Raw genomic sequence first — 27,154 nt, forward strand, 5'->3', positions numbered from 1 at the left:
AAAACTCGTAAGGATCACAATCGAACTTTGTCGTGCACGTATCCTAACAGGAAAAGCAGAAGCAAGGTTGATGACTCCATAGTCTATCGCCCACTGCAAACAGAATATTAAGGGATTTGCAGGGTACAGGCCAATATTCCAATCTTATCTCCTAGGTGCAGTGGCATCCAAATCCAACCCATTACGCCCAACTGTCCAAGCAGCAAATCCTTTTTGCTCCTCAAAGTGGTCCATAATTGAGCCGCTCTACACAGCACAGACAAGACCAAGACCCACAGCAATCACCAACTTTCTTTATCATTACCATGGGCGAAGGCTATAATTGAGCCACTTGACATAGCATATTATTTTATAGGAAGAGATGGAAGTGATGTAAAAAAGTCCAACACCAATAGCAAACGCCCAACAACTTTACTCCTACTTTTTAAGTTTCAGATAATCATTGCAAAGAGGAGAGGAATATTAGAGTTCATAACTGCTTTCTTTTTTGAAATTTCTTGCCACTGGAAATTCCTGTGGGCTCTTTGGTTTGTCTTTTTGGTTTACCAGTGGGATAAACTGGTTGATTTCTTTCCAGCTGCCATGCCGTATATGCTGAATTTAGGAACAGGACTACTGTGAGATTCCAGTCAAATATTTGAGGTTTTACAAATATGTATGATAAATTAATCTAATAGGCCTAGAGGACAATGTAAGAGAAATAAAATCATCAACTGAGAAAGGCAGGATTTTCCCGATGCTGTAATGAGAGAGTGGCTTATATACGAGGATAAAGAATGACTTGAGCTTGAGTTAGGGAAGCAAGCAGCTTCCATGCCCTCATAAGATCCTTAATCTTACAATGGGCATTGCCAGGACACACACCACGGATGAGTTCCCTACGCCAATTGCTCTCAAGTCTCAACCCAAACTGGAGGCCTGCCCCATTTTTGAGTGAAGAGTTGTGTACCAATTGAAGTTAGCAAGTCCAAGGGGCGCGCACGCGAATGTTTATATATACACCTAGTCAGACCCTCAAGTCTTTAACCATATATATTTGGGTAGCTTCATTTGGTTACCATTGCACAAATAGAATCCAGTTCAATAACATGCCGGCCTCAGAAGCAAGACGCACGTTTTTTTAAAACCCAAAAAAATATTAATTGTTCTCTCTCTTTTTGATCATTTTGACCTTGCCCATTTTGCCCGGTAAAGTGAAAAAATTACTTGTTGAAAGAAGCAAGGATCATTGTTATTTTCTATTTTGTTATTTCTTCCAAGGTAAAGAAACAAATTATAAAAACATGTTTATTTATTTTATCAATTTTCTGCTTCTATTGTCGATTTTCAACTATTTACCAAAAAATTAAAAATCAAAATTTTATAATTTTTAGTTGTTTTAGCAACCTCTTGCCATAATTTTTAATATCTAAAAATAATTTTTTTTTTAGTTTCAATTATTCATTTTATACACTTAAATTAAAATTAAATAATCATATAAATTTAAATATAATTAAAATATATATATATATATATAAACTTTAAATCATATTAATAAAGCTAATTACAAAACATTTTTTCTATTTTTTTAATCATTATTTTAAAGTAAAATTTTAAAGTAAAACAATTAAGTAAAATAATTATAATAAAATTTTTTTATTATAATAATTTTCTAATTTATGTTATTTGCAATTTTATTATTTTAATCATTTTTCATATAATTACTTGGTTTAAAAATGAAATAAATTTAATTTTAAATTTTTAGTAGAATTTAATATTAAAAACTTATACAATCAAAAATAAATTTCTTCTTATTTTCCTTTCCTTCCCCCAAATAAAATCCTTAAATCTAAAATACCCTAAATTTTCTTGAGATAGTATTTAAAAACATGAACTTGGAGACCGAAAACTGCAAATGCATTCCACAGTAGGAATCTTCTGGGACACACCAATAAATTTTAAAAAAGAAAAACATTAAGTAACAAATGAATTTTTAATCAATAGAATACAGCAACAGCAACGACAACAGAGTTATAACTTGATGATATTATATACACATTACAACTGATTATTCAAAATACATTGCGTATGTTATTCAGAGTCAACAGTAGATGAAAACCCAGCACGCACAAGAGCCCAGCTCCCTATGCCTCGCTCTCTTCTCTACAATTTCACCCCCCACAAATATTAACATAATGGTTAATGAACCTTCCCTGGAGAATAAAAGAATAGCTGCACACCTGAGCAAGATGAAACCCAAAGTTAACCCAACCCTGCAATAGTTTAACGCTCGGAACATATTTAAATAAATAAAAAAAAATACAATTAATATCATAACCAAAGGGCAACAGAGGAGGCCAAAGAAGTAAAAGCTGAAGCAAGTTACTTTGTTTTTTTCAATGAAAAGGGATCAGTTTAAATACCAGTTCGGCAGTTCAGTTCTACCAGAAAGTCATGGGTTAATCAATGAATCAAACACAGATGAAGCAACCGCACCTAACCACTAGAAAAATGGTGAAACTAGTTTAAACCAAACTTAACCAAGATTGCAGACTATATTCTCCCCAGGTTTAGAATGGTTAACACACAACAAATAAAACTACAGGTCTCAATCATAGTGATGCCAAGAAGCACTACAATAACAGCAAGAAAGCCATTCTCTACATAACATACACAGCAAAATAGCAACCAAAGAAGCCTTAAAAACTCCCACTGAGGTTACATGAATCCTTTTATCATTTCATATGATTTAGGACAATATCGATACTATTAATCAAAGAGGAGTAGCCTTCAACCAACACTGCTCATCATTATTTGAAATGCCCTCAGTCTTACAAGTTGTTAGATTACCACTTCACCAAAAAAAGCTTACGCTCTTAGGTTGTGGGCCAGCCAACACAGCATATCAAGCTTTAACACTCCCCTGCCTGTGCAGCCCAACAGCACATGGAGGAACTAGCACACAATATATAACACCAATTACAGGGAATACAGTAATTTTTTAAACACCACACAATAAACGTAAGCAAGGAAACTAGAACCCAAGACCTCTTAATAACCAGCTCTGGTACCAACCGTATCATGTTAAATTACCCACTTCACCTAAAAGCTAAGCTTTTAGGTTGTGGGCCAACAGTCTATCAAACTTAAACATAAGTTATTATTTATTTGCAAAATCTACAACCTATAAATAATTCATTTAAAAAAAATTTAATTATTTAATAATAAATTTTCAATTCCAAAATTTCATACTATTTTTATCAATCCCCCATTATCTCCATTAACACCTCCATTATCTCCGTTATTTCCATTCTTTCCCAAAAAAAGAGAGCTGTGAGTCTCTGACTGGCCCACTGCCTCCCTACTACCTCTAATATCATCTAAATCATACCCAACTTGCCACAGATTTGTTCACTTCTTAACTTATTATTTGGACTTTAAATGACTCGTGCTAATATTTTCATTTCAACAACTCTTTTTACTTTTCGACATGTTCTCTCTTTGTTGCCCAACATCGTGACCATATAATATAACCAGAATATATTCATTGTGTACAAATCTCTCAGTTTTTTTAATGTATTCTAGAATTCAGTTTTTTTAATGTATTCTAGAATTCACAACGTGCCCAAAGTACTTCTCATTTTACCCAACTTTAGTTTATGTATCATATATTCGATTTTTCCTTCAATTCGTACAATAGATCCAAGGTACCAAAATTTAATTGTACTGAGGATTTCTTCACAAGAAGTACACACAAAAATAACACTAACATTAGTCATCACTCCATTCTACAGATCCTTAATGACATAAATATACTCAATACCTACTCCCTTTTAAAATCCACCAGAGGGCTTTCCCCATATGCCACAGACTTTCTCTAGGTCGATAAAAATAATGTGCGTCTCTCTCCTTTTTTTCAAACTTATCCATCAATCTTCTCAATAGATATATAGCCTCTCTAGTTGATCTTCCAGGCATAAAAACCCGATTTTCTAAAACCATCATTTATAATCTTAATCTTTGCCAATTACTAATTCCCCAAATTTCATGATATGACTCATAAATCAAAATTACATGACAGTTATATTCTCCAAAAATCACAAAACAAATATCCATATAAAATGGGAAAACAATTGATCAGAAATTTAATATTTATAAATATAAGAGAACAATTAGCAAGAGTGGGAAGAATGGGCATGCATACTTCACAAATAACACCTAGTCTAAGAAATTAGCTTGCAGTGAGTGGGTCAATGGTTTTGGGGAAAATGCAAATTCTTCTGCACTCCTTCGTTTCTGTTCAAGGGAAGGTTGCAAACACAGCATTTTAATGGAAAGGCGTTGTTACCAATTATTTGAGTGTTATTTGCTCAACATGCAAAGAGAATGTTGATCACTTGTTTTTTCTTCGAGTTCTTAAGTGAAGTTTGGGAACAAAATTTTGTGGCTTCGCGGTGTTTCTAGGTATATGGTTGAACAAGAGTTCGAAAGGTCTTGGCATCAATAAAACATTAAGGGGTTCATCTTGGTAGCTTTATGGCAAAAGGCTGTTCATGCAGCAGCTGTTTACTGGGATCTGGAAGGAGATGAGTAAGGAGGACTTTCAACCAGAGTACTAGGCACCATTTAACAAGTGGTTGCGCAAACATGAAGGGATGTTAGCATCAGGTTTTCTGGGTTTAAAGGAGTTTGGGAAAAAAATCAATAATTGGATTATGATGGATCATTGGAATCCAGAATACATTGAAAATGATTTGTCATCACTTCGAGCTGTAGGTGCTCTATCTTCATCCTAGGGGTATTGTTTTAGTTGCAGTGCAAGTTTTATTTTCTCATTGCTTGGCAGATTCCACTTCTATGGGATGTTTGTGTCTGTTTTGAGTTGGTTTTGTTCAAACAAATTTGTCTTCTATCACACACACACACAAAACTAGCCCAAGCATAGCAGGCAATGACACATCCTCAGGTAGTCAGGTGCCTGTACAGGTCCGAAGTGCCAAATAGAAATAAACCCCTTACAGGCAGTTCCTAGCAACTCTCAGCTCAATTCAACCGAAAAGGGCCACCAGCTGCAATAAGCTGATCAATAAAATATAAGTATATAACTATTTAAACCAGGAATAAAAAAATTACCTCTAATCAAAATCATCGCTCTCATCTTCTAATTGATTCTCCATTTTCAGGTCGTCTTTGTTATTATTTACAAACTTGAATTGGGCTTCCATCTTTAAGCTCTCTCTATTATTTACAGTCTCAAGCCGGTTTTTTGTTTTAGGGCTGCGATTGTTATTTACAAAGCCCTTGGTTGTTTCTGTTGGCATCTGAAGACCATCACACTCAGTTTTTCCTTCAATGCCATTGTGAAGTTCAGACATAGCAGAACGGCCTACAGTCATGGAATCAGGTGGGCCAGAGCTACCCATGAACAAAAGCCTGCTGTCTTCAGACAACCCAGACCTCTGATGCATCAGTCGGCCATTAACATTGCTATCTTGAGCAGGAATCCTGATATGGCAGAAACATCATGAAGAGTTCAAGTTGTTTAGAATAGGATTTGCAATATAAAAAATCCTATAGTTGACCCCAAAAAAACAGATTTTAGACTGAAGGAACCAAGTCCAAACTGGCCATCGTCACACCAAACCAAAAATAAATCACAAAATAAGCAAAAACATATGAATGGACTTGAACCCCACACACCTTGCTTGCTGAAATTTGGGAGTTTGAAGATGGTCAAAAACTGGAACTAGATCTTTCGACCTTGCTTCAATCATGCGGGTAGGAATTTTCTCAATCTCAATTTCCCCTCTTAAAGCATTATCTTCAACCATTTCAACATCATCTATCATCATCGACTGAAAGTATATCTGGCAAGCAATTACAAAATACTAAATGTCAATTAACACATCAAACCAAAGAACATGCATTATTTGCACTAATAATATCGTCTAGCTTGCTGCACAATATTACATACCTCAGACTTTGCCCACAATGGAATCCGAGCTTGATGCATCTGCAGTTCAGCTTCAGAAATATACATGTGATGTCTTTCCTCAGGACTGACTTTGTCTTTAGTGACTGCACCCTTTGCAGCAGGATACACAATAGTTCCCTTCTCCATTCCTTCAGGAAATATTTTGCTGCTGTCTAAATTTCCATTTTCCCCATATATATCAATATTATCCTCCCGCTCCCGCCGATTTTGTTTCTGACAAACGTTCCACTTCTGGATTGCTTCAACTACCAATCTTCCATCACACTCCAGAGCTGATTCATAAGCAGAACCCAGTCCAGACATAGGTGTCATAGAATCTAGCCCCGTAGAAAATCGCAACGCATATTGTATGACACAGCCTGAAGGAGAAAACACCAGAAGGTGGTACCTCACTTTCAAAGAGCAGGAATCTACAAAAAGATCATTGCTTTTACAGTTGTGGAAAGATGAAGCAATAGCCCCTGAAAAAGAACCCAGCCTGCCTGTTGCAGCAGCTGCAGCACCAGTTACAGTGCCTCTCCAACCATTACTTCCACTCCTTATTCTGCTAACGACAGAAAGAGTAACTGGAGGACCAGATGCACAAAGACACTGTTGATTAAGCACCTGTAAGCCAGAATTGGGTGGCCAATGAGCAGCTGGTTTAGTCATAACACCCAATCCACTTGCTCTAGTGTTAAAACTAGTTTCAGCAGACTGAATATTCACTGGTCCCCCTGAAGGGGATATAGCAAACAAATGGTTTGTCCCCCTTGAGGAGCTGATCATAATCCAGTGGCTGTCATCACTGAAACTTATATCCTCTATAACCTGGAAATACAAGCCACCAAACAAAAAAGAAATAAATCAGTGAACAGCCATGTGCTTGCTGACATCTTCCCACCAGAGGTATGGAGAAAGAGGAAAGAAAAAATAAACAACTATGCTGCTCTTACAGCATTTGTGAAACCACGTTGCAGCCTGTAAAGATGTATGTAAGAAGCAGCAGCGTCAGATCCGGCAGAGCTTCCTGGGAGGCTAGGCATTATTCGGAAAACATTAATGTTATGACCCTGGACTGAAGCGGTCACCAAGAGGGTCCCACTGGGATCAAAGCATAATGCTGAAATAGGACTTTTGTGTGCTCTAAACTGGGTAATAACAGATTTACTGACAATGTCTCTCACAATTACCTGATAATCAAAACAAACAGTGAAATTACAGGATTTCAAAACATAAATGAGGTCAAAAAAAGATGGTCCAAGAATCAACTCCATTCAATTTATGTTGATCATTTGAGACGCACAAATAACCAGATGTTGGCTAATAATGGCAATAAGCATGGACCTCTAAATAAACAGATCTGCTTAAATTATAGGTGGAACATAAAAATAAGCAGTGGTAATTAAAATTAAAGAATTGTAATCAATAACTCTGCAAGGGTGCAAGCCAGCCAGCTCAGGTGCTACTCAAGTTCGATTCATTGTATAACTGATCATGAGCACTAATCAACCTTTTATTTTGTTATTTATATATTAAATAAGAGGCATATTACATATTTTATACACATTTTTCCATAAAAAAATATCTTTTTTTTTTTTGGTACACAATTAATATCATATATTTGTATCTGACACATTTATTAATATCATTTTATAACCAAATCAATGTTAACAAAGTCAAACTCAAGTCAACAATTATAAGATCCATCAAGTTCAAGTTAATTTTGGGCTTAAAAATTTATAAGTCAAACCACGTTGGAGTATCTGTTGACTCAACTAAACTCAAAGATACCCCTACTTTGTGCATTCAATAAAGCAAACCAAAAAAAACTAATTGAACAAGAAAACCACCAATTTTGTACCAGCCAATAATAATTTTAAAGAATAAAACATACAGGAAATTCAAAAAATAAAACATACCATTCCAACACTGTCTGCATCTGGTAAGTGGCCATTGATTGTTCCATTTACCTTCCCGCCAGCACTCACTGATTGAAGAGAACTATTGCCATCAGGTAGGAGCTCAGAGCAGTACCTTGAAAATTTCTTATATCCCATGTCTCCCAAGGTCACTATTCCAGCAGCAAGTTGCTTGCTTGATTCTTTTGCATAGTGAGCAACCAGGCTCCCATTTGCTGTGGAACTCGGAAAACTAGCAGAAGGAGCTAAATGCTGTGGATTGACACGCCCAGAGTTCGACACTACAACTGGACTTCCACTATAAGCCATCCATCTGCAACCTACTGCAAGAGGTCCATAGCCTATGCCTCCAGAACCAACACAACCGGAAAATATGGGATTTGTAAGAATAGTATACTCCCTCTCTAATGTAGCAGCATCGAAACAGTGTATCTGTAATACATAATAAGTTTATTTCCACACAAATCTAGATAAAAAAATATGAGATCCAAAGCTATAGACAAACTACTTACCTGAGCTGCTTGTGAAATAGCAATTACACGGGAACTGCACCTCACTGAGTAAACTACTGATCTAAACTTTAGCACATGTACATATGATTGGGATCTCAATGAGTAAAAACGCACAACAGTAGGCAAAAAATTGCCATTCCCCAGGTCATGGCAATTTGTGATGCTCCCATTGCAACGATAAGCCAAACCATCCTGAGTGTTACCACCTCCAGAACCCAATCCATCTGCACAGACAACCAGCAATGGACGGTTGTCTGCAAATTTGTCTTCTGCCCTCTTTAGTGCTGACGGTTTTGGCAGCACTTGCAAAAATGAAACAGGATCATCATGTCTGGAAACCAGGTCACGCACATTATCTGCTTCTTCAACATCCCAAACCTGGAAACCCGAGCGGTACCCCAACAAAAGAACTAGCCGAATGATATTTCCCTCCCATTCAAGCTTGTCAAACCCAGCCCAGTGCACCTTTATTTGGAATAGAAAGTTAAAGTGAGTAATTGTCCACTGTTCAATTTAAAATTTAAGAAATCTACCCAAAAAACAAATTACCAGCGAGAAATTAAGCAGCAATAACGTCCTAACAAAACATGAAAGCAGGAGATATTAATGAACTACTGAACTACAAACTACAAATGAGTAGTTAACCAACTCCAAGCTCAAACCATGACAGGAAAATACTAATAATTAGCAGAGTTGCTGATATTGCCAAATGCCGGAACCTATTATCTCCTTTTGCTTGCTTCCTATCTTTGCCGGTCTTTAACATATTATCATAACTTCCCTCAAAACTTCCCAATAGTTCCCTACACATCTCTAATACTATAATGGGGATTCTCCCATTGGTGTCATCTTTCAAAATGCCAACTTTATCCCAATAACTACCCATGATTATTCCAAAATACTCCTTTAACTACCCACAACTATCCCAAAATGTCCTTAAAATTTTGTCAAACTTATCCCTATAACTACTCATAATTAAACCAAAATATCCTTATAACTATTTACAACTATCCCAAAATGCCCTTATACTATTTAATTTTCTATTATTTTCTTTACAAAAAAAGGTTTCAAAAAATAGAGAGTTGTGGAGCACACACGCACATGGTGCGTGCCCATGGCTAGTTAATATTTTTGTTTTTAACAAAAAGAATCTATTCATGAAAAAAATATATATATTTACAATGAATGCAGGATAAGAAATACTATTGGTAAAAACAGAACTAACAGAGGAAAAAAAATTACATTAAAGCTGCCTTCCAATCTCTTTGGACATCAAACCCTCCAAAACCCAAAAGAATGTGCCCAGCATAAAAACCAACTTTCTCGCAAAGTAAAGATGGAGAGTTGTTATCACTACAAATTCTAGCAATCCTTTCCAGCCACAGCACCCACAGCGCTGTAAAAACTGCACAAGCCCAAAAATTCCTCCCTGTTTTATCCTTCCCAAAACTTCATCTTCAGAAAGTCAAAAATAGATTCAGCGGCCAGACAGCCCTCCCCAAATAAAGAAACAGATTGTTCCACATGAACCTTGCCATTGATAACTCTCAAAAAAGGACAAATAAAGCAGATGGAGAAACTTCATTGGAAACCAAACAAGGAAACAATGATCCTTAAAAATATACATCAAGTTTTAATCCTCAAAATCCAGATCATCCCTTTCCATCAATGTCTGTGAATGTCTTCAATATTTAATCATTAAGCTACTTTTAAGAATCAACACCACCTCGCATCCTGCTATTTGGGTATCAACAATATGGATCACCGACTCTGATGAGTGATAACTTACCAAACTCCATATCTGATCCTTCTATTAATATGATAAATGTCTTATTTGACATTTCTCCATCCCTTCTTACATATTCAAGTACCCAATCAGCAGCAAGTACCAACTTGATGCCAATAAGCATATCTTAGGATAGCACAACATATCTAACCTTCTTGAAAGTCATAAACCATCCAGACTACCACTAGGCTTTCTCATTCACCGATTTTGATTTTCATATTTACCAAGTAACAATATGTTCACTCACTAAGCTCAATGTTTATATCTATGTCACACTATCACAGTTTGATATTAAAAAAAACTACATGTATTTAATGTTTTAAAAACATATATAATATCCTATCAATTGGCAATACCGAATTCCTGCCATATAAAACTTGATTATCTAAAAGAGCATGGATAGTAGAAGAATCTTTGGTTGTTGGAATATAGGCACAACAAAATAGATCACATTCATATAACACACCTTCTTTAAGGCTCTTTAACATCTCATAGCTAAACAAACAACTAGTATATTTGGGCTTGTTCTTCTTTTCTTACATAAAAATTCTACTTTAACTATCACAAAAACAAATACTTTTTGTAACTCATGTATTATATAATTTTCTTTAATTTTTTGGCAACAAACCAATGATCAACACAGCTGACCACTCAACCCTCCAATAGTTCACTTTTACCAAAGTTCTAAAATTCTTTTACAATATAAATGATTAGAATTGGATTTATTAACATTTTTACATTTGTGATTTTTAAAAATAAGATTACTCAAACGAAAGGCAGGTTCATAAAAGAAGCTCAACGTTCTTTAATTCAAAAAGATCTTAGAAACTGTTTTAATCTTCGGGGAAAAAACTAATTGAAAGAAATTAGATCATAAGGTCATATGCATGCGATGAACCTTATCCTCATCAATATTTAACAATTTTATTAATTAATACTTTTTTGTACCCCCCACGTTTATTAATTACTAAGGGATTAACTCCACACTTTTTGTGTAGCTCAAAACCTTACCCAAAGTTTCTGGCAAAAAAGACCTTACCCATGTTGGAGCAGTTCACCTTCTTAAAGAGAGTGGGGGAAAAATAAAAATAAATTAATAAATTTCAAACCCTGTTGAATATCAAAGGAATTCTAGCATTTCTCTCCATTGAAACACACCAAAATATCATGGCAAAAGCACACATATCAAAGAACCATAATCTCTTCTGTCTGAAAACCCCTTGAAGTGGATCAGTAAGAAACTCTCCAAAGTCTCCAGGCAAGACCTGTGTTTGTCAAATTGCTCAAGACCCCGTGTTTGTCAAATTCATCTAAATGGCTATCTTGAGGCTCCAGCAAATCCAAAAGAAGGGAGGACCTTGTAGTCTCTCATTAGAGCATTATAAAGATTAAAGAGGCAATAGAGAGGAAGAAATACATGGCCAAAAAAGTAATCCCCATTCGCACATCCTACAAGGAAGGGATATGGGAACCACTCCCAACATTGTATCTGTCAAGGAAAAAGAAAAGTGAAAATATCCATGGCACAAACTTTCAATAACTAGCATGAGAGACCCTAGCTCCAACCTTAACAGTCCAAATATTCTATTGTAAGCCATGCTTCTAGTCAGCTTATGCCAAAAGGAATCAGTTCCAAAACCCCATCAAAGTTGTATCTTTTGACAACAAATTACCAAGATCCAAAAACCCTTAGACTGCAACTAACAACAATCATATACAAGATTAAAATTAGAACACAGCAAAAGTAAAGCTGCTATTGTGGATGAGTAACAATCCAGTAAAGTCACGAATAAATTCCATAGAAGACCAGGAGATTGCAAATTAACAAAGGAACAATCAAAATTATCAAGTTGCAGAATACATAAAGATACGCAATCAAATAAACTGAAATCTATTAAAGAACAGAATAAAAAAGGGCAAGAACATCTTAATTGAAAAGAAAAATTAAAGCTTCACAATCTAACTAAAGCCTGCCTTACATAAAAGCAAAAGCAAGATGACATCTATAAATATGAGCCGTAAACAGTTGATATACTGCTTGCGCCTGAATGACTATGGTAAAAAGGCCACACAATCAATGATAACGCCGATTACAATGACATTCGCATGAGGAGATATTTACATCCAATAAGGAGCTTTAAAAGACAAAATACCAGCCATAATTCCTGCAAAAATAGCTTAAAATGGTAAAAGAGGAAAATTAAAGAGCTCAAATATAAACCCAAGTTGACAAGGGGCATCAGTGTCCACATCAACAAACCAATAAAAAGTTCCATGCTAACCAAGCCAAGTTATATCTATCAATTTTAAGATTCAGTAAAATTGTCCATTTCTCATGCTGAAAAGCAAAAAACCATATCTGAATCCACAGAACACAAGACTATGCCAAATCAACCAAGCCAAGCTATACATAACAATTTTAGGTAACTTACGGCAGAAAATCTCATTGAAAGATCAATGAATTCTTACAAGCTGAATAATAAAACCCGTCAATTTTTTTTTATATCATATGATGATATATGCAAGTATTGTACAAACTCGTTGCTGTAAATCCTCAATTAGTCTACAAAGAATCTAAACCACACCATCATTGCCTCTTATCATCCAACTATTGGGTCAAAACATACCATTAGTCCTCTTATGAGCCATAGAACCTGAGTTAAGCATGCAAACAGTAAACCCCAAACGGTCCAATTGCTAGGCAAACCACATGGGCAGATTTCTAACAAGCTGTAGGACACAATCAACAAAACTGCCGATAATTGCCTGATTGTCAAGTTAATACTGATATTAAGATCTACGACCTTGGTTTTCCCCTCATGGCGCTTTTTCCAAAAAGAAAGAAAACACGTGCTAAGTTCCGTTACAAATCTAGTTTGTACATTCTCCTTAACTCAACCGAGTCCTGCCAACCCAAGATATAAATGCTATCATTCCTAAACGACAATTGGTTCAATCACGACACAAAGGAACAAAACTCGTATGCCTGGTAAAATCAACATATGCTGAAACCCGCAAATCCACTCTTAACAGCTGCTAGTGCAAGACACCACACAAATTTTTATCAAGTCAAACAGATGTCGCGACTCCACAGTGCATTCCTCAAATGATTAGGTCAAATAGCCGCACCTCAATATTACCATTGAAAAATTCTGGATGCAAATAACTTGGCAATTAAAGTCCTCATAACTGGGACAGTTCACAAACAAAACACCCCCAAGATCAGTTTCCAATTCTATCAGCAAAAATTAAGTGAATTCACAGCATCTTTCCCGATTAGAAACTAAAAGTGCTTCAACTAAAGGGTGCAATCAACAAGCAAATTCTATCAATCATGAACATACCAAAGAAGAATCCCCTCACTTAAAAAGATTTCAGAATAAGATACAACTTGAAAACAATTAGCAATAACAGCTTAGAGTTTCAATTCATTTCCTATTACAACATATTCAGCTACGTCTCCTGATTATCAAATCACTTAACACTTCAAACACAGAGCACTTGTTAAGTTGAAGCCATACCTGATCGTGACCAGCATCGTCCTCCCTGTCCACAATCGAAGAAGCGGCGGATGCAGCCGACCGCATAGTTGAGGCCACAGTGGAAGCACCGGACGAAACGATCCTCGAAATTGTGCGGAAGGGACGAAACCCGCTGGTCCGCACGGGACGCGGTACACCTCCCTGAGCTCTCTGGCCATCATTCGTCATCCCCAGAAGAAGCAAAAGCACCGAAAAAGAAAACCGCCTCTGATGATGCTACAAACCCTGCCCCGATCATAACCCCCGGCTGTTTCTTTACTTTAGAGCCACTGAGAAGAAACAGCCCCAATTCACGATCTCAACTCACAAGTGTCTCCATCTCCTTCCACCTCCGAAAGCATCCAAAACTTCCTCCCCAAAAAAAAAAAAAACCCCAAGACAGGGAAAAATAAAAGTAACTCGAATCAAAACAAAAAAACAAACGCTTCGACTTCCGTCGTGTTCGCGGGCCTTTAATTCTTCAGAAATAGATCACAAACAACAACAAATTCCAGAAACCTTTTCTTTACAAAACACGAAAAAAAGTAAAAATTAAAAAATAAAAGTACAACTTTTCTATAATCCCCTCATCAACGCCCCCCAAGAAAATAATCAAAAGAATAATAACCACAAAGAAAATGAATTATTATTATTATTAACAAAAATCAAAAAATAAAAGTATATAATCAAATGAATAATTGAAGTTAGGGTTTTGGCACGGAAAACTGCAAACAGCCGGGAAAAGGAGGGCAAATAGCTCCGAGGGTATCGGAATGCCAGGAGAGATCGGAGAAGAGAAGCTTAGAGAGAGAAGGTTCGAGAGAGAAGAAAGAAGAGATCAGATAATGAATGAAAGGAGAAATAATAAAAGAGACTGTCCGTCTACGTCTCTATCATTTGCTCTTTGGGTTCCTTCGCAGTTGAACCAATTCCCAAACCAAACCAAACCCACCCCTGCACGTCTTGTCTCCCTCAACGCAGTCAAACTGTTTTCACCCGAAAATATAAATAAATAAATAAAATTACGTCTTTTTTAATTATAAATTTAGACTGCTTAAAATGGTAAAATTTTAATTTAAGAAAAAATAAAATAAATTATGCAAAAAATGGCTTGGACGTGCAGATTTTCTGACCTTAAATTTCCTATATTAGTTTTAAAAAAAAACTGTGTTTTTAATATCTTTTACAATTATTTTTCTCCTATTTTTTTATTACGTCGGGATTTCTTTCATTTCTATCACCACTAGGGGTGAGCATAATTCGGGGAAACCCGAATTAACCGAATTAACCGATCAATTTCGGTCGGTTCGGTTCGGTTAAAAAATAGGTCGGTTCGGTTCGGTTATTGATGTACCAAATTTCGGTTAATCGGTTATCGGTTCGGTTAAGAGAAATTTTAATTCGGTTAACCGAATTACCCGAAATAATAATAAATTAAAATTTAAATATAAACTAATAATATATATATATATATATATATATATATATATACGCGGGATGGGGGAAAGATTATTCTAAGAGAAATTAAAATTATGAATTGAGTTTTAAGATTATTTTTATTGCGTAAAAATAAGACTAAAGTTTGAGATTGCGTAAAAATAAGACTAAAGTTATAATTATAATCTATTTTTAATAATTAATCTAAAATAAATTCGGTTAAATTCGGTTAACCGAATTACCCGAAAAGGTAATTCGGTCGGGTGAGGTTTGGTTAATATCTCTTATTCGGTCGGTTCGGTTAATAAAAATCATTAACCGAAAATTTCGGTTAATTCGGTTAATTAACCGAATTTGACCGAACCGACCGTTTGCTCACCCCTAATCACCACTAGTGGACACTACCCTTTGAGGCACACAACCTGATGAGATTGGCGAGAGAGACTAATCCCACGTATATGTAGGAGTAAATCGTAGATATGCACTTGAAATAACAAGGTTTAGTTTTTCTCTTATTGTTATTAGTTTAGTTGGTTATTATTATTAGTTTAGTTGGTTATTATGGTTATTAAATAAGTTTTAAACAATAGTAAATTTTCTAAATGGATAGATTTAACTTAGGTTAAAATTTAGACCTTAATTGGATTAGGAATAGAATAAGTTTAAATTGGATAAGATTCATAGAATATTATTCTATCCAAAACTTGTCTTATTAATTTATATTTAGAATTAAGAACATTCAAAAATGCCTTTTTAAAGTAAATTATATGTTGCAGTTTTTGGAGAATTTAATAATAAGTGAAATATTTTTTAGGATTTCTTTGATATTTGAAAAATATTCAAACATTTTTTTAACCAAATTGGTTCATTTCAAGTCATTAATGGCTCTTAAATTAACAATAAGTAAACCTCATTTGAGCTCAAAAAGTATTAAAAATAAATTTTTAACTTATCTAACTTTAGAGTTAATAATCACTCTTGGAATTACTAATAATAAATATTTTAGACCTCATTTGAAACTTAAAAAAATATTTTAAAATATGAAAAAAAAGATTCAAGTAAAAATAAAATAAAATTATATACTAAATTAATAAATAAACATTACTTTTTTCCAAAAAATAAAGTACTAGAGGCATTCAAAAATACCTTGCACTCCGTATTCATTATTTCATATATTAAATAATACATTTTAAACTTCCACGGGCATGACACAGTGAAAAGGCATCAGTATGTAAGAAGAAGTATCGAAGGTTTAATTTCAGGTAAATACACTCACGGAACTAGCGATACTTGTCTATAGTGAGAATTTACTCTATGAGCCAGCGGAGACCGTGCATGGTGAGAGTCCGTTTTGTGAGTCAGCGGAACCGTGGATGGTGAGAGTTTTTGTAAGCCAGCGGGGACCGTGGATGATAATGGAGATGTGTATCGGGGGTCAGGTTGGCCGAACATCTAACTGATGCACGAAAGTAATATCCACATTTCGAATTTTACCCTATTAGTAAGATCTAGGGGGAGAACGCTGATCCGTAAGTTTGGTGTCACACTAGGGGATCCGAAGGACTTGTTGGTGGCTGGAGTTCCTATGTAATCAAAATAATAATAATAATAATAATAATATATTTTAATATTTTTGTTTCAACTTGTAAGTGAATAGGTAAACAAAGAATAGAGAAAGTAAATTTGTCAATTAATTATAAATAATTAAAGGAAAAATTGCCATATAATATATGAAAAAATAATTGTAGATTTTCATTAGTTTGTTTACGGAGCTAGTAATATTTTTTTTTTTTTTTTTGCTGTACTAAAATGAACTTTTATTTTTTAATCATGTTTGATATAAACATACAACAAATCAAATATTTAAAGAAAAATACTATTAACAATTTTTTAAAAATAACATTAATGCTCCATATTTATTTCTACCTATCAAATTATAATTTTATCCCTTAATTTATTAGGAAAAATGACAAATTTTTACTCTGTTATTTTTAAATTTTTTACTTGGAAAATAAAAAAGAAAAATATTAAAATTGATTTTTAGATGTAATAAAATAAATATGAAGTGCGAACTATATTTAGAGTGTCAACACGCACCTAGATTATAATGAAAGTACAAAATGTCAAAAAATTCGGCATGCAATTTATTATCCAAATAATATTAATGCGGGAAGGAGGTGCACCTTCTCTCGCGTAGGAAAACCTGTGTACTCGCGGTGCTGTGTCAGTTGCGTTCGATTCTGTGTACAGGTGCAGCGGCCGAAAAGCGAGTGCAAATTCCTCCGCGTACGTAAAAGCGCTGGTGGGCTTTCTTACACGGGTTTTGGCGTGGAGTGAGTGGGGGTGTGTCGTGAGTCAAGGGGATGGAAGTTGGATCTATGGACACGTAAGATGAAGATTTCGATCGGACGGCGACGATTGCAGGAGTACTGGGAATTCGGTGTTCTAGGGAGCACTTAAAACTTGGATTGTACGGGTTTTGACGGCGGTGGAAATGGAATCCAATGTCAAAACGCCGTGGGTTTCTTTCGGCGCAAGGTTTTGGATTGACTAGTATTATATCGTCTCGCCCTTAATTCGTCATCTCCCGAGATTTTGTGAGGTCTTTTCTTTTCTCTTCAGATTAAATCTCAGAACATTAATTTCAGGATTAAATTTAAATTTGTATATTAGATGAAATTTTATATAATTTTATATTAAGATTGAATTTGAAAACATTTGTGTAAATTTGAACAAATACAATGTAAAATTCACATAAACTTAAATTTAAATCTCACAGTTTATGCTCCTATAAGATGAATTTCATTCAATTCCATACAAAATTAAATTTGATTTTTGAATTACCTGTTTCTAAATATTAGATTAGTTCTTTAATGATTTGCTTTTGATTAAGAAATTACTTAAGATTACGAAAATACACAGTAACATTAAAATAAATAAATAAAGTTATGGTCTAAATATTTCCTCTCTGATATTTTCACATGAACTTATGATCATGTGCTTGTGATTCATGGCATAAATCTTTTTGTTTGTATTTATATTGAGATTTTGATTTTAAAAGTTGATAACAATGAGGAAGTATAGGATCGATTTGGTGTGATTGATGTTTTCTGTTTTTTGTTTGTATTTTCCTTGAATGCGAAAAATGATGGTAAAAAACAATTTGTTTGATTGGTTTTTGTTTTCAGTTTCAATAATACAACTAAATAGGTTTATAGTTCTTAGTTTTTTTATTTTTATTTTTATTTTTTCAACATTTGTTTTTTACTTTTAAAAAAAAAAATTCGATAGTAATACCAAATGGCCCTTATTTTTATTGCATTTTTCCTAAAAAGAAAAAGTTTTCCTCATATGATTAAATTTTTACAAATTTAACAATTAAAGTTTAATAACACAGATATTTATTTTATGACGTTTTTAGTCATTTGCTTGTGGAAATAGTTTAAATTACTTTCTATTCCTAATTTTTTCAATTATTATAAAAATGCCACTTTGTTTTTTAAATTTTCAAAATTTATGTAGAAAAGTTAGAAAACATCCTTTTACGATTTTAAAAATTTCTAACTTTTACTTTGTATATAGGAGCATAGAATTCAATTTTAGATTTTGATTTGTGCGATTTATGTATTTAGTTTTCATCTAAATAGATAAAAATTCAAATTCAAACCCCGCAATCTATTATTTCATATACTATTTTGTATGGTTTTTTGAAAAATCTAGGGAAAAAATTTTTGTAATTATTTTGAAGTGTGTGTAAATGAAAAATAAAAAATTACTTTGCCCAACTAGACTAATTCTTTAAAAAAATTTAAAAGAACTTGAATTTTCTATAGTTATTTGAAAAATAAGAAAATAAAAACTATTTTCCACAGCTAAACGGGTCTTAATATTTTTATAAAATATTTTCTAAAAGAATTAAGTTGAATTAGAGAATTTTTAAAATATAGAAAATATTTTATATAAAGTTTAATGTGCTTATATAAAGTACTTGTTTGGTTGCAAAATAAATTGATTACAAAAGAGAGAAGATTCTTCATAAAAAAATGTAAAATAAGTAAGCCCCTTTAAAAAAATAAATCAGTTTTTAAACAAATATACATATATATATATATATATATTGTAATGACCCGGAAAAATAATAATATTTAAATATTAGGAGAGAGAGAAATGAAAGCAAAAATAGAAGGGAAGCTGCCAAGTTTCGTCGACAAACACAGGGTTTCATTGACGAAGTCTTTAAGGATTTCATCGACGAACACAGGATTTCGTCGACGAGAAAGTACCGAGAGACAGTTCGGGTTGCTCTGAATTTCGTCGACGGACACAAGGTGTCGTCGACGAGGTAACGTGTCTCGTCGACGAATCTAACCCTATAAATAGTGGAATGACGGGATATTTCTCATTTTCACCGCGCCTCTCTCTCTCCTACGACTCTCTCTCCCTTCTCTCTTCATTTCCGGCCCCACTAGTCTCCGGATCGACGATCCGAAACTACCACGACGCTCCTGGTGGAATTCTCTACAAGTTTGTTGGAGCGGATCGTCAAGAAAACGAAGTTGGATTTCATCCCAAATTTAGGGTAAGGTCTTTTATTAAGTTTTTGATTTTCTGGCAGTTATAGAAAATGATGTAGACTAGGAAATAGGGGTGTACACGGTTCGGTTCGGTTCGGTTTTTGCCAAAACCGCCAACCGAACCGAACTCCTCGGTTTTCAAAATGACTAAACCGAAACCGAACCGTATACCGTCGGTTTATGAACAAACCAAACCGTGAACTTTGCGGTTCTGTTCGGTTATTTTCGATTTTACCGAATTTTGAACTATCGAAAGAATATTAATACTTGAGCCTGGGAGCCACAGCCCATTACAGCATTACAGAACTCCTGGGCCAAGGCTTTAATTGCAAAGCCCAAACCATGAGACATGTTAAAAGGCGGATCCATACAAAATATATAAGGTGGGATCCTAGTTCACTTCCCATTTCCAACCGATGTGGGATGGCTAGCAATTAGCATGTGGTTCTTGCAGCTGCATGTGCCTTCGCAAATTTGCTTGCCCTCTTTGCAGTTCACCAGTGGCCACCGGCCTCTCTTTCTCTCTCGCAAACACACACACACAAACAGAGATGGGGGTGTGCACTGTGCACTGCACACCAAGACGGTGAAGAAATCTTCTCGGCAGCCGGCAAGTGATCAAGAAGTACTACTCTCGCATAGTCGCATGACCCTGGATTTCCACACCAAAACGAGATCGCCGGCTTCTCCTGTTCTCCACCCATCTCATGAAACGGATCCAGAAGGTAGAAGGGTTCTGTGTTCTGTTCGTCGTGTCCGAGGCATCTCTCTCAAGCTCCAAGAAGAGGAGCGTGAGCGTCGCATGGAGCCATGGACTTTGTCCCAGAAATCTCTGCCATCCAGACCGACCAGAGGTGGATTCGGAGGTGGTTTCTCGCCGACGACTGGCGATCCAACACTGTAACACCAACAGCCAGCATCTATAATATATAATTATTTTTTATTAATTCGGTTTTTGGTTTTTCGGTTCGGCTTTGGTCCGAAACCGAAATCGAAATTTTTTGTATTTCAAAACCGAAACCGAAACTGCAAACCGAAAAACAGAACCGAAATGTGTTTCGGTCCGGTTTTTGATTTTTTGGTAAATTTTGTACACCCCTACTAGGAAATACTGATGTTTTATTCTGGGACATTGCATTTTCAAGATGTTGGATTAGGAATCCTGCGAATATAGAGTCAGATTTTTATAAGGGCTTTTCAAAGTTGAGGTAAGGGAAATATGTTATGTTATGAATTTTTATAAAGTTATTAGAGAATTTATAAACATATATTCATATCAGTTTATTATACAGTTTATACATAATATGGATTAAATGCTTGTGTGACTTGAGTAGATTTTCATGAGATAAAGAATTTATATAGTTTTGTGATGTATCATACTATACTGAATACACAGTTATTGACAATACATACAATTTACATAGTTTTTCCAGTATATGGGTTTACACAAAATATTTTATATTCACAGAGAAATGTACATGTTTATATAACTTTTATATGAATAGTTTCATGAAACAGATATATACATATATCCATATGCATGTATACAGATACTCATAACAGTATATATATACAGTGTTATAGCATGTCATGTTTTCCTATTAGCATAACATACAAAACATACAGACAGAGTATATATATATAGAATACACAAATAGATATACAGAGGTAGCATCAAGATGTTACAAATATAGTACGCAGAGATATAGTATTTACAGTACATAAAGATAGAGTTATGGTAATTTTGAAATCATAATGAAAATAGTAAAAGAGTATATATGTATATATGTATATAGTATCAAATCCCTGAGGAAAGATACACAGATAGATACAGATTATAGAGCACGGTACCGTTGCTAGATACAGATAGAGTGCAACCACATATCTCAGATAGAATGTGGGTACTGTCAGCTGTGTTTGGAGAGTATGCAGCTCCCCAGTACACTAGGTTGAGGGGGCCGGTTTGACGAGGTAGTAGCCAGTCCTAAGTTTAGGAGAGGATGCAGTTTGGCTGGACTGAGGTAGTGTAGAGTATGATGACTTATCTAGAGAGCAGATCAGATAGAGTCCCGCCTACGGGCCGCACAATCCTGTCATGAGGGGTCAAATCATGACGTACAGAGTTCCAGGGATACAAAATAGTTAGATGTATGAAAACAGTTTTACAGCATATGATGAGAATAGTATGATATATTACCAATATGAAAAATAGAAAACATATGATACAATATATTTTAATTGAGAAGGAAATAAATGTTTGAAAGAATATGTTTTACAGATTATTTATTGCATTACAGTTCAGTTGTTATTTTTAAGTATTCTTAACTTAGTTATCACACACTAGTGATAGCATATTTCCACTTACTGAGCGTCGACTCACCTCATTACTCTAACATTTTTCAGGTGAGCCAATGAGACGAGCAGATTAGGCTCGCGAGTAGAGTGTAGCTCAGCTCACCCTGGTTATAGGATGAGTTTTTATCAGAATTGTATATCTTTTTTAGTAGATGATACTGGAGGGGCATTTTGTATGGTCTCTATATTCTGGAATCTGGTATTGTACATTTTATGTATAAATGGTTTTATGATTTGCATTTCTGCTGCGTAGGAATGTTTATTGTATATATATATATATGCCATAGTAAAATCATTAACTTAGACCTACCTTTTAAATAAATTGAGTATTGAACTAACTGCAACTTGCAAATCTTTACGTGCAATACACGTAAGAAAAATATGTTTTTTATTTCTATAAATTGATGCATCATCAATACTCCCGAATGTGCTATAAACAAAATCTAGTATCAAACAAACTTATCAAATCATAAAATAAATTCTTAAAAACAAAATGTACAAAACAAAAATTACCCAGAAGAGTTTTCTGTACATACCAAGTATGTGTTTGCTTAATTGTGTCACTTAGAATAAGAAAAATAAGAAATTTATGTAATTTAAAAATATATATATATATGGACGAGTGTTCATTTTGACTTTCTTTTTTTATTTTACTTTTAACCATTTTCTAGTTAGCTAATTTCTCAAATACTCCTTAAATCAAAGAGCTAATTTCTTATTTTCCTCGTATTTTTCAAGTTACAAAAATATGCTTAGGGTCCGTTTTGGATCTAAAATTTTATTTGGGAAAAGAAAAAAAAAAAGAATAATTATTTTTCATTATATTTTAACATTCTCAAAATTAAATATTATAAAAAATAATAATTTATTCTATATGATTAAAATTAAAAAATAAAATGCTAATTATGTGTAATTTTAAATTTTGTTTATTAATTTACTATGTATTTAATTTTTTTTCACTTTTCTTGATTAATACCCGGCATTAAAACACAAATCTAAAATACTTTATATACTTTTTTCCTTACTCTTTAACTAAGAACTCTTGAATGTGATAAATTCAATTTTATTCTTTCTATTTTATTTTATTTGTACGAATCAAACATGCAATTAATATGAAAATAATTTTTGACATCTAATAATTTTCTCCCCTTTAATTATAAGGTGCAATAATGGGAAATTATACAGGGTATCTCTCCCTTCACATGTCCAACCATATATTTGTATTTTAAATGTTAAATATGTGACAAATTGGTCGAAGGGAGAGGTCTCACCTATAATTTTTTTTGCTCTAACCAGGCATTGCCATAAAAATATTCCCAAAAAGTGGTTAGCTTAGCTTATAATTTAAAGATATTAGATATATCCAACCTCGTGATAACACATACAGACATTTGAGGAAGGAAGCTAAGAAATAATTAATCCAACTCGGAAGCATGCGGTGGCACATGCCTGTGTTGTAATTTGAGTTCACAGCCTTAATTCTCAAGCTTAATTTATTAATTATTTTGACAGATAAACAATAATTAACAATAATTAATAAAAAAATTAAAATCTCCTATTTATTGGACTTTGGTACGTCCTCGAAATTAATTCTATCTTACGTATGTTTTTGAACATGCATGATACACGTGCCAAATAATTAATATATATATATAGATGGAGGACGGCAACCACTACACGAATTAGGGGACGTGTGGAACATCTGTTTCTTTGACTGGCACGTAATCACTCTGTCTTATAATCATCCAGACATTCTGAAACTACATTCTTCTTCATCTTCAACTTGTTCAGTTATCAATTTTAAAATTAAAAAAAAAAGTTTGAAATATTATAGCAAAAAATAAATTTTATTTGCAATAATTTTAATTTATTAATAATTTAAAACTTATTTCGAGCACTCAAATAGTAATCCCATTGTATATGACAATTTTAAAATGATTAGAATGATTTTTTAATGGATATTAATTTTTTGTGGATATTTTTATTTGAATAATTCTTTTAATTCACATGGCAATATGATTTTAATTTTAATTAAGAAATTTTAAAATTACTTGTTTAATACACAAAACTCAATTTTGGGCATTAAAGTACTCAAACGACTAAAATCATTAAATTTTATTTCTTTATGAAAATAGAAAATTAGCAATATTTATAAATAAATGTATTATTATAGTATGTTTGCTTATTATACAGGAATAAAAATAGAAAACAGAAATGATATCAAACAAAACTATATAAGAGTTGGGCAGTTGCAAAATTGGTTTTCTATATTTTAAAATTTTAACTAATCTAAAAAACGATACTAAAAAAAACAATATTTGCATAAGAATCTTGGGAAGCATATAATATGCTGTCTAATAATTTTTTCTCGATTCGAAGTACTAAAAAATTTGAAATTACTAAGACGACATTTCTATAATTATTTTTAAAATAAAAAATAATATATATATATATAAACTTGATTCATTTATATTTTCCTTTTCTCTTCTACATAGTTCTAAATTTCAAATGGGATCCCAGAACTAACAACTCTATAAACATCCATTTAAAATTTGATGTGATATTATATATTTGCATAAATTATCACCTAAATTACTTGATGTGTGAGACTCAAATAAGAACATCAAATTAATTTGCATGAGATCTTGCAAATCTTATCAATTGTATCTGTTATATAAGTGCAACTAGCCTTATGAAGTTGTTTATAATTACAATATTTTTGGAGGGTTGTGGAATTTAGAGCCAACCAATCATTTTGTGAATTAACACAATATGACCGCTAATTGACCTTTAACTAGGATATAGGAAAAAAATAAACTTTACAGTTAATAAAATGATATTTTAAATTTAATTTAATTTTGCATTATATTATATTCAAATTTACACCAATTCAATTCTAAGATCTTTTCCCTACATAGAGTTAGGGTTGTTTGTATTAAGAATTTTATTTGGGAAATTTTTTTAAAAAAAAAAGTAAGAAGGAAAGTTATTTTCCATTATATTCCCTCTCAAAATTAAACGCTATTAAAAATTTTAATTTATTCTAATATGATTAAAAACTGAGAAAAAATGCTAATAATGTATAAAATTAAACTTACAAATTTTACTACTTTAATTATAATTTTTTAAATTGCATTTTCAATTTCATTCTATTTATGAATATAATATGTAATCAATGTGCTCATGGGTAAGAATCACTCTCTTTAAAGTTGATTTTGTGTATAGGAAGAACATATCTTGTGCACCTAGTTACTTGTGTGTGACTTTTATAATTACTCAACAAGATTAGTTTTGTGCATACTTACAAAAGTAAAAATTACAAGAATTAGAGTGTCTAGTTACACAATATAAATGTGAGGAGATAATTCTACATACAAACAGTTAAAAGGGTGCCGGTATACAATCTCAAGTAGCTAAAGCTGTTGAGAGATAGATACATCAAAACCCATTAGGCTTAAACTTTTGGGTCAAGTTTGTATTTACCCATGTGTATCAAGCTCACTCATAAGCTCTTCTGGTGTTAACAAGTGGTATCAAAGTTGAAGGTTCGTAACTCTGGGAGAGTGATATTATAAAAGTCGAGACGTGAAACTAATTCTCCTGACGTGCTAACAGTTGGAGGACCAAGTGTGTGACCGAGGCCAATAAGAATTATCTAGGCTGCAGATGGATCCAAATAAGGTCAAGACGCAAGAGGTATGATTGATTCAGATGCACGTGGAATGCAATCTGACGCATGTAAGGCGCCAGTGGTAAGGCCCACTTAAGCAACTGTTGGAGAATTAAGCTTACTCCTAGAAGGGAGACGATTTCCGTTCAAGGGAGAGCAATTGGAACTCACAAGTGAGGGGGAGATTATTGAAAATTCTACTTGTGAGTTTGTCCCACATTAAAAAATTAGAGTGGATGATGGGTGCTTATATACATGATTGGGTCAAAGACCCAATAGGTTTAAACTTTTGGGTCAATTTTGTGTTCGCCCATGTGTATCAACCCCACTCATAGGCTCCTTCGGTGCTAACAAAAGTGCTAGCTACTCATGGAGCAAAAGAGAGAGACACATCATACGAATGTTGCATAAACACCTAAGAGGATAATGTAGTTATGACAAACTAGAGGACATGAGAAGAGGGAAGAAGAGAATGTTTATAATAATGTTGTGGAGGTATAGGCGCAACAAGTCCTTTAATTTTATGAGAAAATATTAGGTATATCGGGGTTGGTTGGTACAACAAGCCAATATAAAATGAGTGTTTGTGTCAGGAGCGGACTAAACTATTAGAAAGTTAAATATCAAACCAAGAGAAATCCCTCATCGTGGCAACCGACGATTGGTGTAATGTATACACCTTGCACACTTAACACTTTCTTTTCTTTTATGGGCTATTGCATGTAGGAGTCAGAGTCTAGCTAAGGGAGATTTAACACAAATTCAAAAATTTTGATTGTTTTTAAACATAAGAGCTGAAAAAAATTAGGGTTAAAGTCAAAAAAAATAATTTGATTGTTATTTTTTTGGACATCTTTAACTTAAGAATTAAAATTTAGATTTTAACTTTCTTTCCTTGTTTCTTATGATCTTTTCTTGCTTGTCTTTTTTTTTTTTATATTATTTTTTGATGATTTCTTTTTATTCTTGTATATCCCTTGTATGCTTAATAGAATTATTACTTTAAAAAAAATTATTAATAAAGCTGAAAAATTGTTGTCTTCAAAAAATTTAAGAATGAAACATGAAGGTGGACTTAATTCATCCATGCAAGACGCGTTCATATGTCTTATGGGTTAGGCCAAGGCCCATGTTTAGGCCCACTAATAGACACTCATTCTAGTTTGTGACTAAGTGAGAGCAACTCTTTACAAATTAACTTTTTGAATTGGATGGATGAAAGTAAAGTTCAATTTGCAATTAAATGTTTATATCGACAAGCATTTTTACAAAATTCTTAATAGTTAGGCTCCCAAACATAGATTAGTGTTATAGTTAAATATGTTAGCATGATAGCATTGAATATTTGTACAAAATTTTATATTTTTTATATTTTTTAAATATTTTTATTAAATTCTTCCTTCTATCTTGTTATGCCTGCTAAT

At 33.5% G+C, this 27,154-nt stretch overlaps 1 protein-coding gene across 1 annotated transcript; it reads right to left on the minus strand.

Annotated features, from left to right (window-relative positions):
• Positions 1 to 1,953: 1,953 nt before the first annotated feature.
• LOC131145141 (autophagy-related protein 18f) lies at positions 1,954 to 14,646 on the minus strand. The gene is made up of 8 exons (XM_058094240.1): positions 13,695 to 14,646; positions 8,388 to 8,852; positions 7,876 to 8,307; positions 6,910 to 7,146; positions 5,954 to 6,784; positions 5,680 to 5,846; positions 5,113 to 5,484; positions 1,954 to 2,219 (listed from the first exon to the last, which is right to left on the minus strand). The coding sequence occupies exons 1-7, from the start codon at positions 13,881 to 13,883 to the stop codon at positions 5,115 to 5,117; spliced, it is 2,691 nt and encodes an 896-aa protein (XP_057950223.1). The 5' UTR covers positions 13,884 to 14,646; the 3' UTR covers positions 1,954 to 2,219; positions 5,113 to 5,114.
• Positions 14,647 to 27,154: the final 12,508 nt, after the last annotated feature.

This window comes from Malania oleifera, chromosome 1 (assembly GCF_029873635.1).
Source record: "Malania oleifera isolate guangnan ecotype guangnan chromosome 1, ASM2987363v1, whole genome shotgun sequence".
Classification (NCBI taxonomy): Eukaryota; Viridiplantae; Streptophyta; class Magnoliopsida; order Santalales; family Ximeniaceae; genus Malania; species Malania oleifera.